At 40.6% G+C, this 14,824-nt stretch overlaps 1 protein-coding gene across 1 annotated transcript; it reads right to left on the bottom strand.

Moving 5' to 3' along the window:
- Positions 1-1,035: 1,035 nt before the first annotated feature.
- aamp (angio-associated, migratory cell protein) lies at positions 1,036-6,458 on the bottom strand. Its single transcript, XM_073462649.1, has 11 exons — positions 6,130-6,458; positions 5,822-5,953; positions 5,611-5,730; positions 4,622-4,761; positions 4,197-4,341; positions 4,017-4,100; positions 3,762-3,877; positions 3,566-3,660; positions 2,579-2,669; positions 1,700-1,854; positions 1,036-1,570 (listed from the first exon to the last, which is right to left on the bottom strand). Exons 1-11 carry the CDS (start codon positions 6,218-6,220, stop codon positions 1,495-1,497), a joined length of 1,245 nt encoding a protein of 414 aa, XP_073318750.1. The 5' UTR covers positions 6,221-6,458; the 3' UTR covers positions 1,036-1,494.
- Between the last annotated feature and the right edge of the window lie 8,366 nt (positions 6,459-14,824).

Raw genomic sequence — 14,824 nt, 5'->3', positions numbered from 1 at the left:
TATGCATGTGCACATGTACAATGACTGCGTGAGCTGAGAGTCCAGGTAGGAGGAAGAAGCACTTGTGCACAGGATGCTGATGTTTGTCCTCATCGTGACAGACAGTCAAGCGGAGAGAACAACAATGGAGTAAGGAAAAGAGCAGTTTTTTTGGCCTTGAAGCAGCCGTTGTGTTCGGATGTCATTCTTCAACACGCGTATATTTTACGTTAGCAAACACTCAGCCACACTTACGACCAGCTGCTTGGCCTATATTAAAGCACGGACATAGCAACAAGCAACAAAGTGGCTGGTGAGCTGATGTATTTCCTGATTGTGAAGGCAGTAAAGTCTCATAATTGCTCTATTTTACGCAGTGTTCATAACATCTACTTGTTTCATAGAAAGCATGGCTGCTAGACAGAGTTGTGCGTAGCCAGAGGTGATCTGCTGGGTTTAGTTTCACAGATAACTGGAGCCTTTTCATGTGTTTTCTGGTAGCGGACAGTAAAAAGGTGGACAGGACAGATGGTTGCGGTTATGTGGTACGACCCCTGTAGGTCGCCATGACACACCTGCACAACTCAACAATAGTAAATAAGTTGCTCTTAAAGGGGCTCTGCTGAGCTCATGTGTTGTGATGGAAGTCTGCCACTGACTGCACCACTCTCACATTTATAATAATAATCAGATCTAAGCTGCGGTCTTAAGATCCACTTCTTTAAAAGGGTCGTGTCGTCTGCAGACTGACTCACCTCCTCCTTAATCTGTTAAAATAAATAAAACGGATCTGAGTAAAAACTCAAGTCTAAACACGGAGAGAGCCCACTTGAATTCAGAAAAGATTTTACAGTTAATTGCATCTTCATCTCATTTATCCACGTCACTGCGACCCACAAAATGACCACTTTTTATCCTTAACAGCTTGATTTAATCCAAACCGATACACGAGGACAAAAATAGACGCAAGTATAAACAATGTCCTCAGATGCAGATGAGGTTTAAGTGTTTTAAGTAGTTTGGGTGGATATAAGTCATGAATGACACAGTCCATGGTTAACCAGAAGGAGGTATACTATTTATTATTTGGTATTTACACTTAAGAGTTGGCGAGATAATTCCTGACTGATCTGTCTGAGAGCTGGAAGACCACACACACGAATAAAACGCTCCAATTACGGGAAAAATTATAATGAATTCCTCTATTCGGCCTTGTGTTATCTCTAAAACATTTTCAAACATTAAAAGGGATGTCAAAGGCAAAGGACTGTAATGTATCACTCTTTGAAACTCTCTGTTTACTCTCTCAGATTCTTGAACAAGAGCACACTTAGAAGGAACAGCTTGTTCGAAAGAACCAGAGGTGAAACTCCGGACATACAAGATGGTGAGAACATTTTAAAATCCTGAGGAGAAGGGAAACGTTCTCCAGTGTTGGAGAACAAAAAGTCTGATCATGAAAAGTCTCTGCTGGTTCTCCTGAAATATTTCCTCTCCTCTTCCTTTCAGCTCTCTTTACCGGTCTGGTCTTTGTAGGCAGAAGACTTTCGCCTGGTTGTCTCCTGAAGCGGTGACTGCGACAGATGCTTCCCTGAAAGAGGGCGACGTCACAAAGGAAATGAACATTATTTACGGACTGAAGAAACAAAATAAACACAATAATGGACCAAATACAAAAATAAAAACATGCCAGAGATAGACGATTGTATCAAAGTGGTACCTGTTGATGGTGAAGTCGAGGATCTCTGCAGTGTGGCCGTGGTACTCGGACACCATGCTGCCAGTACGAGCGTCCCACAAGCGCAGCGCTCCGTCCAAGCAGCAAGTGGACACCACAGAAGAAGACTCTTCCCACTGCAGGTGAACGATGCCAGCCTGGAGGAACACAGAGAGGGAATGTAGGTGTACCTCCATTAGCCTATGCTAACCATTACAGTATCAGTCACTCTACCGTTGCTTAAGGTCACATATCATGCTCAGTGTCAGGCTCATGCTTGTATTATTTCAGGTGTGCGTTTGAACACGTTTACATGCTTTAATAAAAAAGATATTATATATATAGAGATTTTAGCTCATTGTTCCAGCTGCAACTTTATTGTTTTGGTTGACTCTCACCGCTCTCATAGTGTCAGTCTACCTACAAAGACGGGTAACTTTCTCTGGAGGTGGTGGAGACCAAAAACAGAGCTAAAACTAGAATAAATATTGGACTTACATCCATCAGGTGACCAAAAACACGACTCTAAAGGAATGATAATGTTAGTCCGTTACTGCTGGATGTGCTGGAAGCAACTCTTTGCTGACAAGTCTGCCAAATCAACTTAAAAGGTGATAATATGTCAATAACGTAAAATCAGTTAATGTTGGTCAAACGTGCTAAAAACCGATTCCTTAACTGGACGTTCTCTTTCAGGTGTCTCTGCACTGTATGTATGAGTTAAGGCCATTATCTGCACACAAGCCACAACAACTCAACTGGACCTCCCTGGTGGTACCAGTGGTGCATCCTGGGAGATATGTGATGTAACTGCAAAGCCTCCATACATTATGCAAAGTCAGGACAAGTGAGAATCCATGGTGGTATGTACGGGGAGCTTACCTCATGTTGACACCTGTGCCTCAGGACCTGTGTGGAGAGGTCGTATATGGCCAGAGTTCCCTCCAGGTACGCCACAGCTATGAGAGGAAGACTGGAGAGGACAAGAAAGATGGAACAAGGTAGAAACTTTAAAAGAGTATGTCTGAAACTGGGCTGCAACTAATGATTACTTTTATTATCACTTACTGTGACAATTACTTTCTTAATTTATCACTCGTTGGTCTATAAAATGCCAGACAGATGTGAAAAATGTTTGTTTCCAGTCTTTCAAAGTTCAAGGTGATGTCTTTAAGTGTCTTGTTTTTGTCAGTTAAAAACACAAAGTTATTCACTTTGATACGGTATAAAACAGAGGAAAAATGACTTCCAACAGTTCAGCGATTTCTAAAATAGTTGGAGATTAGTTTTCTGTCAAACAACAAATTGATTAATGTACCTACCTCCAGATTCTATCCTAAACTCCTGAATAAACTGCAAACCAGAGCCGCTCTCAACCTGATTTACAGCTAAGGACTCGGCTACCAGGGGAAACGACTTTTATATCCACTAATGGTCTTTTTTTTTTTATCCTTGAAACTGCGATGAAAAGGCATGACAGAGGCTCAACTTAGGAAAAAAAAGGCTTTTCAAATCTTTTTAATCACACACCTGCCTTTCAGGACTGAAGTGGAGTATTTCATGATTCAGATTAGACAAAGCGATAATGTAAATGACCATTTTCATTAACCTGATTTGAATCTTGAAGCCAAAAGGCTACAAATTGCATGTTTTTGTCAGGCATTTCATTTATCTAAGACAGAAATCAGCAGCAATTCTTTAAAATGTACTCAAATGTATTACTACTTTTTTCCCCAGACATTGGGATCATGGTGTGGGGAGATATCCAGTAGTTATTATAAAGTTGTTTGACATTTCCTTTATTGTTTTGCAGTTTGATGGTTATTTCATCTCCTCCAGCTGTACGAGTGGTCTAGTTACTTTACTCACGTGTTGCAGAATCCCACAGACTCCACAGAGTTGGTTTCTTCGTCGTCTGTTGATGCTTTGGCTTTGCCTCCGTCCACAGAGAACGATCCCACCACCTTTAAACACAAACAACACAGAAAACAGAAGTTTTAAAGAACAATTTATCCTAGAAACAAACTCTCTTCTCCATCTTTTCTTACGTCTCTCTGAAACCCACCTTGCCTGTGGCGGTGTTGATGAGCTTGGCGCAACCGTCCACCGACCCCGTCAGCACCAGAGAGCCGTCCTTGTTGCACGCCAGGCAGGTCAGCGCCCCCTGGTGTCCGTCCTGACCTGTTGAACGAGATAAACCGTTCATGAAACAGTCGTGTGTTTTCTCAATCATACTTCTTACATAAAGATTCTTAAAACATAAATGCACCTAGATAACAAAAAAGTAAAGGTAACAGCAGGATGAAGCTGCCAGACTCACCTTTAATGACGTGGACGGCGTTTCCCTGCTTCAGATCCCACACGCGTACTGTTCCATCCTCATAACCCACAACAGCTCGTTTACCTGGAGAAACATTTCAAATAATACAATAAATTAATTTCTTATGTTTTGGATCCAGTATCAAGAGTATATTTAGAGCAGGGCTTCTTTTATTCTCACCATCAGGGAGGACTTTGCCGCTGGTGGCCTGGCACGCGGAGCTCTGGAAGGTTTTACAGTCTCCTGACGGGATCTTCCACATCCACACGTTGCCGTCGTCTGTCCCCGCCAGCAGCACCGGAGCGCAGGGATGCCACTCCAACCACTGAGGAGGAAGCAGGGCAGACAGCCGTGAATTAATAGCTGCTGTGCCTTGCTAAAGGGCAACTCAGCAGTCGTGGTTGAGGAAAGGGGTGAACGTGTGATCAGTCACTTCCTCCACAAGACCGCAAATTCTCAGCGCAAGCGGTGATCCTCTCCTAATAAATTCCTTCAGCCCCAATAAAAGACTTCACACAAGTGCTTACAGATGCACAAACTAAACAGACGCACAAATACACAGCGAGGCCGATTGCAGCGTTTCTGGATTACACTCTCGCTCGTACCTCCAGATCTCCCACTTCGAACGACCAGATCTCCTCTTTGGTTTCCACTTTCCACGCTTTAATCATGCCGCTCATGTCACCTGTCGCCACCATGGATGAGTCGTGGCTGAACACGGCGCACGTCACGGAGTCTTTGTGACCTGTGGGGACAGAGGGAAAAATACTTTTGAAGAGCTCACATAGGTGTTCTGAAATGTTTACAGTCTCAGCTTAAAAACAGAGGAACACAACGTTGTTTATATCCCGGCTGCCTAATAGCAGACGAACAAGTCACCTTCTATTAAACATTTGGTAGCCGAGAAACTGATTTTGCTAACATGTTAACAACTATGCTAACATTTATGGACATATTCTATGTTCATTATGTCAGTTTAGCTGCATTAAGACACAGAGGAACTGCCAAGACTCAGAAAGGTAACCCGCTAACCAGATACTGGCAGTGATCAGGGATGTTCATGAGTAATTTTACATCGCCTTTATGAATCTAAAAGATTAAAAATGTATTAACCAACAATCAGAATTAGGCACAAATACATCAGATCATCATTCACGTAACTTGGTGTTTCCTTTATCAGTTTTATTAACATAGATCGAGTCAGTGGTTAAACAGTTTTTTAATTGAAAACTCACTGAATGTCCCGCTGACAGCTCTATCTGATTGGTTACACATCACGAATCAAAGCCTATCAAGACTAAATAATCTGAACCTGCAAAGGATCTGAAAACTAATGAAAACTAAATAAATGTAGTGGAGTAAAGAGAGTCTTATTTACTCCAAAATGTAGTAGAGTGGAAGTATAAAGTAGCAGAAAATGGAGGTACTTGAGTAAATTGTGCCAAGTTACACTCCAAAACTGGTTATTTTCTCCTTGATTACTAATTATCTGCATTATCAGCCCTGAGAGAGCCATATTTCTTCCTCCCCTGGTGCAATACATTGACTCTTGAATGTGTGTAAAACCAGCCTTCAGTCTGCCTTCACCACTCACCTGAGCACTCCATCAGAACTTCTCCATCGCTCACCCTCCACACATACGCCTTATCATCCTCTCCTCCTGTCACCGCCATGTTGTTCGTGGCAGGATCCAAACTCACACAGAACACTGAGCCTGGACAGAGGAAGGGAAAAGAAAAGTAAAGGTTTAACAGACTGAATCTGCCTGATGACAAGATCATAATAAGCCCAAGGTAAGGTGCTACCAGAGTGTTTGGAGAAGGTGAGCTCGCTGTCATCCTGCTCTGCCTCCATCTCGTCCTCTGTCTCCCAGCCTTCATCATCTGCGTTTCCAGCGTCTTCAAAGTCAACGTCCCCCAAGTCATCAGCCAGATCGTCTGACAGTGAGCGAGAAAGATGGGAGATTGAAAATAACATGTAAGGTGAAGTGTCATGTATCTTGTAAGTCTAATTCCAGCTAACAACACCTACTGTTTAGCCTTACACAGAGTGTCACAGGCATGGTTAGAGATAAACGTTGTCAAAAGTGACTTGTAAACAGTTTTCTACCCACCAGGACCAGGCTCCGTATCTTCCAGGTCGATGACTTCAATAATTTCCTCATCTCCGTGGAGCTCAACCGACTGTTGCTCCGTGTTATCCATGCTGTTAGCAGGCTAAAAGCTAGTAAAACAGCCGAAAAGTAACCGTGCGAGTGAAGCTAGCTAACCTGACTTTAGGCTACCTCACTTTTAGCTACTCACGGAGTCCTTACGTGAGTATAAGTTACACTTTCGCTCACAAACTTCGCATTTAGTGTCGTACGAGTTTAGATAAACAGTGGTTAAATGTCAAACTAACTGTATCCCCATGTTTTCCTCACGTTGCTGTGACTGGAGAGACAGACGCATAATGATGACGTAGGAAATGGGCGCCCCGTCGGCGTCGTGTAGCTCCGTCTCCACAAGATGGCGGCGTTGCACAAATTAGCTTCAGCAGCGCAACTCTGAAAATACTGGCTGAGTTTTGAGTATTTTTCAGTATCTGGAGGTGATTTATAAAGATGTTTCGACCCCCTCGGTGAGTTATTATTCCCTTAAATATCGGAATTAACATTAACCTTATCTGTTTTTATGTTTTGTGTGGAAAAGAGTAGTTTTTGAAGTCAACAGACAGCTTCTTGTAGCATGATAGCCGCTACTTCTACCACAATACAGGTTGTTCAAGGCTTATTTCGCTTGAAAAATGTTTTATTATCTTTAATTTTTGTTTGTTTTTTACTTTAAGTGTACCATACAGAACCATGTCTATAATTAAGTGAAGTAAACACAAAGAGCCAAGCTCAGTGAAGAGATATTTAGCTACTTGACTGTGTTTGACAGGAAATCAAGGTGACAAATAAGTATTATTTTTAATCTTTCAAAGGAGAGAAACAGACGTGTTAACCCATAGTATTAGTCCAAATAATGTAAAAATAGAAAACTTATTCATCACTAAAAATACCAGCGTTTTGATATCTTGCTTAGTTTGCTGAAATAGGCTAATACTGGCTATATTTACCAGTGTTATTGCTAGCTAATTTTGTATGTTTATTTCCTTCTTATTTGCTTCTATTAGTGCATCTTACTTGCCCCAGTTGATTTTAAATGGCACTTTCCCCTTAATACCTGTTTTTTTTTTGTTTTCTGTATCTGTGTAACTGTCCTCAAGACCTCGATGTCGAATAAGAAAAGTGCTCCCACATCTACCAGTAAGAATAACAGTCCATTTCATCAGCACCATTATCAGCAGCATCATGAAGATAATGATTATTTTTTGCCCACAGCTTCTTTTTCTGAGCTGTTTCTAGCCCAGGAAGCAAAAGTCCTTGCATGTGCAAAAATTTCTTCGTCAGACACTCACTCTTAAAATACCACCGTGAATAGTTCCTCATTGTGTGATTGTAATAATATGTCCCTTTCCAGTCTGATTATGATGCGTTCCTGCCTCTTACAATGTGATTATGCTGCTCCTCCAAGAACAGGAATCTATTTTTATTAACAATCAGTGGCCTTCGCTGTAGTGAGTAGCGACTTGAGAGTTCAGACACTGAAAATCATCATCATTCTGTCACAAAACTGTAATTTACACATCTGTTATTACTGGAGCAAGGGTGAAGCAATTCACTGTGGGATTTTTTTTACTGAGAATAGCGTGCATGCTATTGATGCTGTCCATCTTCATTCCATTGTAGTAATTATTGAAGCCACTGCAGGTCATACATCTTACACGTTGAACTAAGACGCTCTTATTTAATGGCAGAAAGATGAGACGGTGTAAGTCGCGATGAAAAACTGATGGATGTATTTCTGCTTAAGTACTATTGTGTTACAGAATTCTCCAAAACAACTGAAATAGATGGGGACTTGTTTTAAAATGTAAAAAAACAACTGTAACAAAACATAAAATGACTCCGTACAGATCCTCCAGTGTAATCCAAGTCTCTGAAAGCCCCCAGATCCCAAATTGATTTGAAAAGAAGTTATTTACCCCCTCAACATTCAGTCAAGCTCCTCAGACGGGGTGCTAACTAATGCTTTTATCTTAGCAGCTACAGGGAAGATTTTGAGAGTAAGTAACATATTTATTTAGTCAATTTGGGATCTTGGAGCTTCCAGAGACTTGGACTACGCCAGAGGAGCTGAACAGAAACATTTAATTTTTTTTTTTTTGGGCACACAGCAATCAGAGCAAACATGGCACATTTTAAAATCAATTATTTTTATTAGCAATTGGATAAAACAATGCAAAAATGTTGAATATTGAATCCAATATTCTGCTGATAATGTAAATAAATGTACAGTTTCTTTTACTTTTGATACTTAAGTACATTTATTGCTAGAAAAGGTTAGAAAAAGTTGATTTTTGAGTCTCGTTCTCACCAAATAGTGACATGGTGGGATGGTGGCCGACCAGTCCTACATTCCCAAAGCGTCAGTATTTGACGAGTTGGAAATGAGACTCAAAAATCAACATTTCTTACAAATAGGACCTTTAAGCACATTTACAATCAGATACTAAAAAGACTTTTCCTCAAATACTCTTCGTATGGGTAGCTTTCACTGCTACCAAAGTAATATTTTAATACAATATCTTTACTATTACTCAAGAATGACTTTTGGGTACTTTTTTACAAAACCACTGGAGACTCATAAGGCACTGTTCAGAGAGATTAAAGAGAGTAAATCTATCTGAAGAGGAAGAGGAAGAGAGTAGGTTTTTTTTTAAAAGTGAGAGCTCCTCCCAATCACCTCCATGAAATCAAGCCAAAAGTGTCTACAGAATGAATCCCTGCCAGCCTCGGGTATGCTGAGCTTGACCTCTGACCTCCCTGTGCAGGAGGGAATGAGATGACAAAGTTTCTAAGCTCACATTTAAGGATATTTGTGAGACTGCAGTAAACCACAGGAATAACATTAGAAGCAGAGCCATAATCCATTTTCAAAGAGCTCCCCTCTCTTCCTTAATCTTGCCATCAAAAGTTCCCTCGCCAGGGATATTTTATGAACACTTAACACAGTTTGTCTACTTCAGGTTTTTGGGGTTTTATGTCTCTTGCTATATGCTCCTGGCAGGGCTCAGGCACTGCATGCCCAAAGAAGTTTTACTGGCTGCCCAGGCCCTCCATTTCAAGCCTTCCCTGGAAAAATACAACCACCTCATGATGTGGTGAGATGTGGAAACATCAGGGTGTACGTTATTTAGACATTTTAAATCTGCAGTGAGTGAGAGATTTATAAACTCTCCGTTCGGTTATGAGTAACGCTGGAAGAGGCCGTTGAACTTTCACGCTGGAAAGTTAGATGACATTAGTTACGACGCTGGTTACAGACGCTTTATTTCATCAAGCTGCTTCTGCATTTCGTCGGTTTTTCTGGCTGTTGTGCCAGCAAAGGACTTCATTCAGACCCTGTTCACATAACTTAAAAGACTCTAACATTGCTGGATAAATTTGGGAATATTGCTCAAGCTTGCGGACATTTTTACAACTGTGCAGAGGCTGATTTTGAAGGATGATAGAAATACTGATCCAAGAGCTGATATTTTTTGTTGTAATTAGATTAACTCATTTTTATATGAAAACATGCCAAGAAAAGACACCATTTTCCGAGAAAAGGCCTTTGAAACAGCAGTTAAACCGTCATGAGACACTAAAACCCTGACTTAAGGAATTCCTTTAGGTTTAGCGGCCCTTTGAGGGAGTGTGGTTAATAAATAAAATTCAGAAATGTCCACAAAAGTAAAAATAAAACTTGACTGGTCACGTCTGAGGTCAACAACACGATGAATAAAGTCGGGCAGATATAGAAGTTTAATCCTAGTTAGGAGCTCTGACTGTATGTAGAGTCAGGAGTAACAGGAAACACCATATATGCAGCAGAGATCATGAGCTGGTTTGACCTCAGAAAACATGTGATTCAGTCCCCTGAGCAACCAGGACATCAACTGAAACACAAATCATGAGCAAAAACAAGTTATTTCACCACTTACTGTTACTAAGTTTGTTAGCCTACTGTTCTTCCTCAAAAATAGTTATTAGAAGCTTTAAAAAAAAAAACAAGTCACAATTAAAGATTAAACCAAAATGTTTTGCTTGTGGCCACTGATACAAAAATAATCTCTGCCCCTTGTAATGTTTCAAATGTCCACGTCTGTAAGTAGTTACCCCTCTGAACTTCTCATACTGTCTAAATTAAATAACAATCAGAGTTGTAAAAGAGTTAAAATTATACAATATTTAAACAGACGTTCACAACTGCTAAAACTAGAGTCATTAAACAACACTGTTGCCTCAATATTGATGAGATAATATTGTACAATTTTATGTACAGTTTTCTGTATAAAAAGTACTTTTACCTTTATAAGCTAGGCTACTTAGCATACATTTAGCTGATCATAGGCTACTTTTACTTCAGCAGGATTGTGAAAGCAGCACTTTACCTCGTGATGAAGTACATTTGCATTGTTGTTTTGGTAGTTCGGTAAAAGATTTCAGTGCGTCTCACAATACTGAACCTCATTCAAATTTGAGTCAAATTTACACTTCTAATAACAAACACAGAAATTGATTTGCAAGTGTACAGATGAGAGGAATGATGCCTTCAGGTGCAGCAGCAGACTGAGGGATTGTTCGGCACTAGTGGAGGTTTTTCTTCCTCTGGGTGCGTTCCAGTTTGGTTTTGTCTCAGTCTCTTGAATCTGCCTATTTTTACCCAGACGCCGTGGAACAGCACTTTGGGTGGGCTTCTCTCTGCCGTCATCAGAACAGCAGAGACCGGGATCGACCCGTCATAACAACATTTCTCGGTTTATCACTCCGGCAAGCTGGTTTATGTCTGAAAAGCAGGACACTCTGGGGTGCTGTTACTTTATAGGCACACACACATGGAACCACACATCTGCCTGACCAAGACATGGAGGCACATGCATCTACTTTGTGTGTGCGCACGTGCGCTACATGCACCTTTACGCACACACACACATGCACGTACACACAAACAGTATCATTAATAAGGCCTGGGAGCTGTTGCTGTGTGAGAGGTAATTACTCCATGCAGCTCAGCGAGGCTTTGATGGAAAGTTTTAGACTAACTGGCTCGACTGTAAGAAGCCTTGACTCTGCTTCTTTTTTAACAAGAACTCTTTATGGCTCCTTTTGCTCTCTTTTCTCTCTTAAACGCTCCAGTTTCACGGCATCCTGGAAAGATTTTATGTCTCGTTTTTAAATATAGGCGAGCAAACGTACAAGAAAAGAGCTTAATTCGCTTAATAGCGCTGATTAATGTTGGAGGCTGTTGTTGCGCAGCTTCATCGCACGCCGTCGAACACGCTGTGAGATGTTCAGAAGTGTTTTCCTTCTTGCTGGCGAGGCAAACTTCTTTATGACGCTGAGGTCTGCCTGCTTTGTCTGCACGCTGCGTCTGACTCATGTGGGACCGTGTTGGGTGAGATGACGGCTTCCCTTCTCAAACCACTAACAGCCAGTTGTGTGTGTACTGCAAGAGGTCTGGTCCACAGCCTGTGTGTGATGTGTCTGCTGTGGTGGCAGAGCGGTAGTTTGCGCAGGCCGTACACGCTCGCCTGTTGACTTTCTAGCCTGATTGCTGCTCCTCTTCCAGCCGCTGGCCAAAAAACATGGTGTATTTTTGGAACATCATTACTCAGGATCTGTGTTTTTAGCCAGAGCCATGTAAGGTACTTTGGTACAGACGCTTTTAAAGGCATCGCGCTCCAAATAGGAGGACTTATAAACCTGAAATGGAATGAGGTGATGAGTACTCTCCCTGGATGCAAAATAGTTAAACTAACATAATCAGCGATTTGGCAACCCCAGTGTGATGTTCACTGAATTGCAAATGTGCTGCTCTGGGCAATATAAGCCAATCTAATCCCTGCTTTGACATCACTGCTCTGGACACACTCACTCTCACACACGCACGTATACACACATTTGAGTGTTTTATGCAAGTCTGCGTCAGCAAAAGCCCATAGACAAACAATGCAGATGCAGATGTCCAAGACCGATCTGTGCTCAATGACAGAACGAGTATAAACTCTGTGCGTTTGTATAGAGTGTGTGTCTCGATGACGTCCGTCTTAATGAATATGATCAGAGGATTGTGTAAGTTCTTTAACAATTTGCAATTTATCTGTATGTTCAGTTGCTTCTGTTTCACACGAGTCTTTCCATTTTCTGTTTTTCTGCTGTGTACTTAAATACTCCAAATGTTGTACTTTTCACTCCCCTGCATTTATTAATAACTTATGTTACAGCAGATACACATTAATAATAGAAAGTATAATCAACAAAAAGTATGCTGTATATGTATAAGATAGTGAAGACCTTATGCAGGGAGAAACTCACAAGCTACCCAGCAGTGTACTGTATACACTAAAACAACAGCTAAAATATTAGGGGTTAGGCTAAATGTACACAATACTGCATCTACAGTGACAATCCTATAATTTAATATACAGTTTATTATTCAGAAATGAGTCATTCTGCATAACAAGTACGGTTTTACTATATTGTGACCTTGCTACACTAAAAGAAAGAGATACGAATACTTCTTCCACCGCTGGAAGTTACATCAGTCATTTTCCAGGTTGTTTGCAGGTCATCACAAACACATGAAAATGGCTCCCAGCATGTAAACAAAAGGATTCTCAGGTATTTATGTAATGTTATTTATATACAGCATATACAGAGGGAGAGGGTCTGCAGCCATACAGCCACGAAGGCCTAAAGAGCTTACTCAAGCACAACAACATCAGAGATGCCTCCAAGACCGACTGCCTTACGTAACCGAGGCTCCGTAGCTCATCCACAGAAATTATAATCCTCTGTTGCTATGGATACGGCTGTCCCAACGGGCCTCCCCTGTACTCCAAAAGAGGAGCGACCTCGATTAATGAATTCAACTTGTACCCGAGCAGCACAGAGATGGAAACGAGTTAAAGAATAAGGAAAAGGGGACTTTGGACAGTAGTAAAAGTGGTGATAGTGACCAGGAGGAGCAGGGCTGCCAGAGTGCCCTTGAGCACTCATTGGGTATAATGTTCTGTTTCTTTCATTCCAAGTGGTACTAGTAACTGAACGCGACAATAACAGTTCAACTATGTGAAAACATTATTGTGACAATATCCACTTATTATATAATCAATAGTGAACACAACTAGAACGTGATGGGTGATGTTTATGAAGAGGTCCTTGAGATTATCCGACGGAGCTGTGGGGTTACATCAGACAACACAGGTTAAGAAGAACTGAGATAAGATACACAACCAAGTTAGAAACTGTAATAGTACATTACTTTGTAGAGCGATGATGTTGCAATGATACTGGTACGCCTGACCTTTGACATCCTGGAAGATGAAGGTAATATTTCCCCTTCAGCTATAGCCAGAAATATTCCGGTCAAGGTGTAATGCTGTTTGTCAGAGTTTATTTCCTTTGCTGAGTGGCACCCTAACACAAATCTTGGCAGTGATGAAGTTTAGTCACTCTTGGCTTGGTCCATTCAGGAGCTAAGTCGAGCTGTATAGTCTACCTGCACGTGGAATGATAACACTGTCTCCGCCTGCAGATGTAGCCCATATAGAAACTGGTTAGCATATTACAGTAATCAAGTCAGCTAAACCAGGCAGTGGTGTCGCAGTTTTTGCCCGTGGGTGGCTGCTGAGACTCAAAATCAAATATAAAGTAATGGAAATAAAATCAGATTGGATTAGAGAAGGCAGTGCGGAAGGCGTTTCATGTTGCAGTGAGCGAGAATTGGATAAAAACGTTTGTTTCATTTTGCCACTATGGAAAGTGTTGAATAATGGAAGGAAGGTTAATGATGTTGATGTAGATTTCAGGCAGCAAATTGCTTTCCATCATTAATAATTACAACACAAATGCTGTAATAACACAATGTGCAAAACATGTCAGGCCAAAATCTATAGATGAATATAATATGTGTTACTTATAAACAATTACAGCAACCAGGAGTAGATGTTACAGAAAAATGACAGCAGAACAACAACAATAATAGCATTATAAGCGTATTGTAGGCATATTAGTCATCACTTAGAAGATAACAACATGACATTGGAACAAAATCCATTTTAAGGGACAACTACAGCAGCTTTCTATCTTAAATTGCTATGTCATAATGACACACCATGGCAGATAAACCCATCTTAAAGGAGAAAGACACCACTAAGATGTGCAGGCCACCTGTAAAAGACAGTCTATTATGATTATAATGAAGGACATTAAAGCTATAATATTCACAACAGAGAAAACATATCATTAACTATTATAATGCCACTTTAAACTAACCTCTGTGTAGCAAAAACACACAAATTATTAGTCTAAGTATGTTATTATGGTTAAAACAAATAACTTATGGCATAAAGTTTTAATAAACTCACTGTAAGTTCCAAAAACAATAATGTAGGAGTATTAAGATACTGTGTATGAGAGATAAAAAACAACTAATTTGGATTAAGGGCTCATAAACTCAATATAGAGTCTATAATTGACACTATGAGAGCCTGTCACAGTACTCTAGATTGTGATAATGACGATGTCGTCAATAAAAATTGCCAGAGAGCAGGAAACTGTTATCAGAAAGTCATTATTGTTTACAACAGACATACAGGCTCCTCTGTGAATATTATACAGCAGTTACAGTGAATGTAAAACTTTATAAAATAGTGTAAATAAACAATATAATAACCAC

This window comes from Pagrus major, chromosome 24 (genome assembly GCF_040436345.1).
Source record: "Pagrus major chromosome 24, Pma_NU_1.0".
NCBI lineage: Eukaryota > Metazoa > Chordata > Actinopteri > Spariformes > Sparidae > Pagrus > Pagrus major.
The sequence above is the reverse complement of the archived record's forward strand: the minus strand, read 5'-3'. Positions and strand labels throughout refer to the sequence as shown.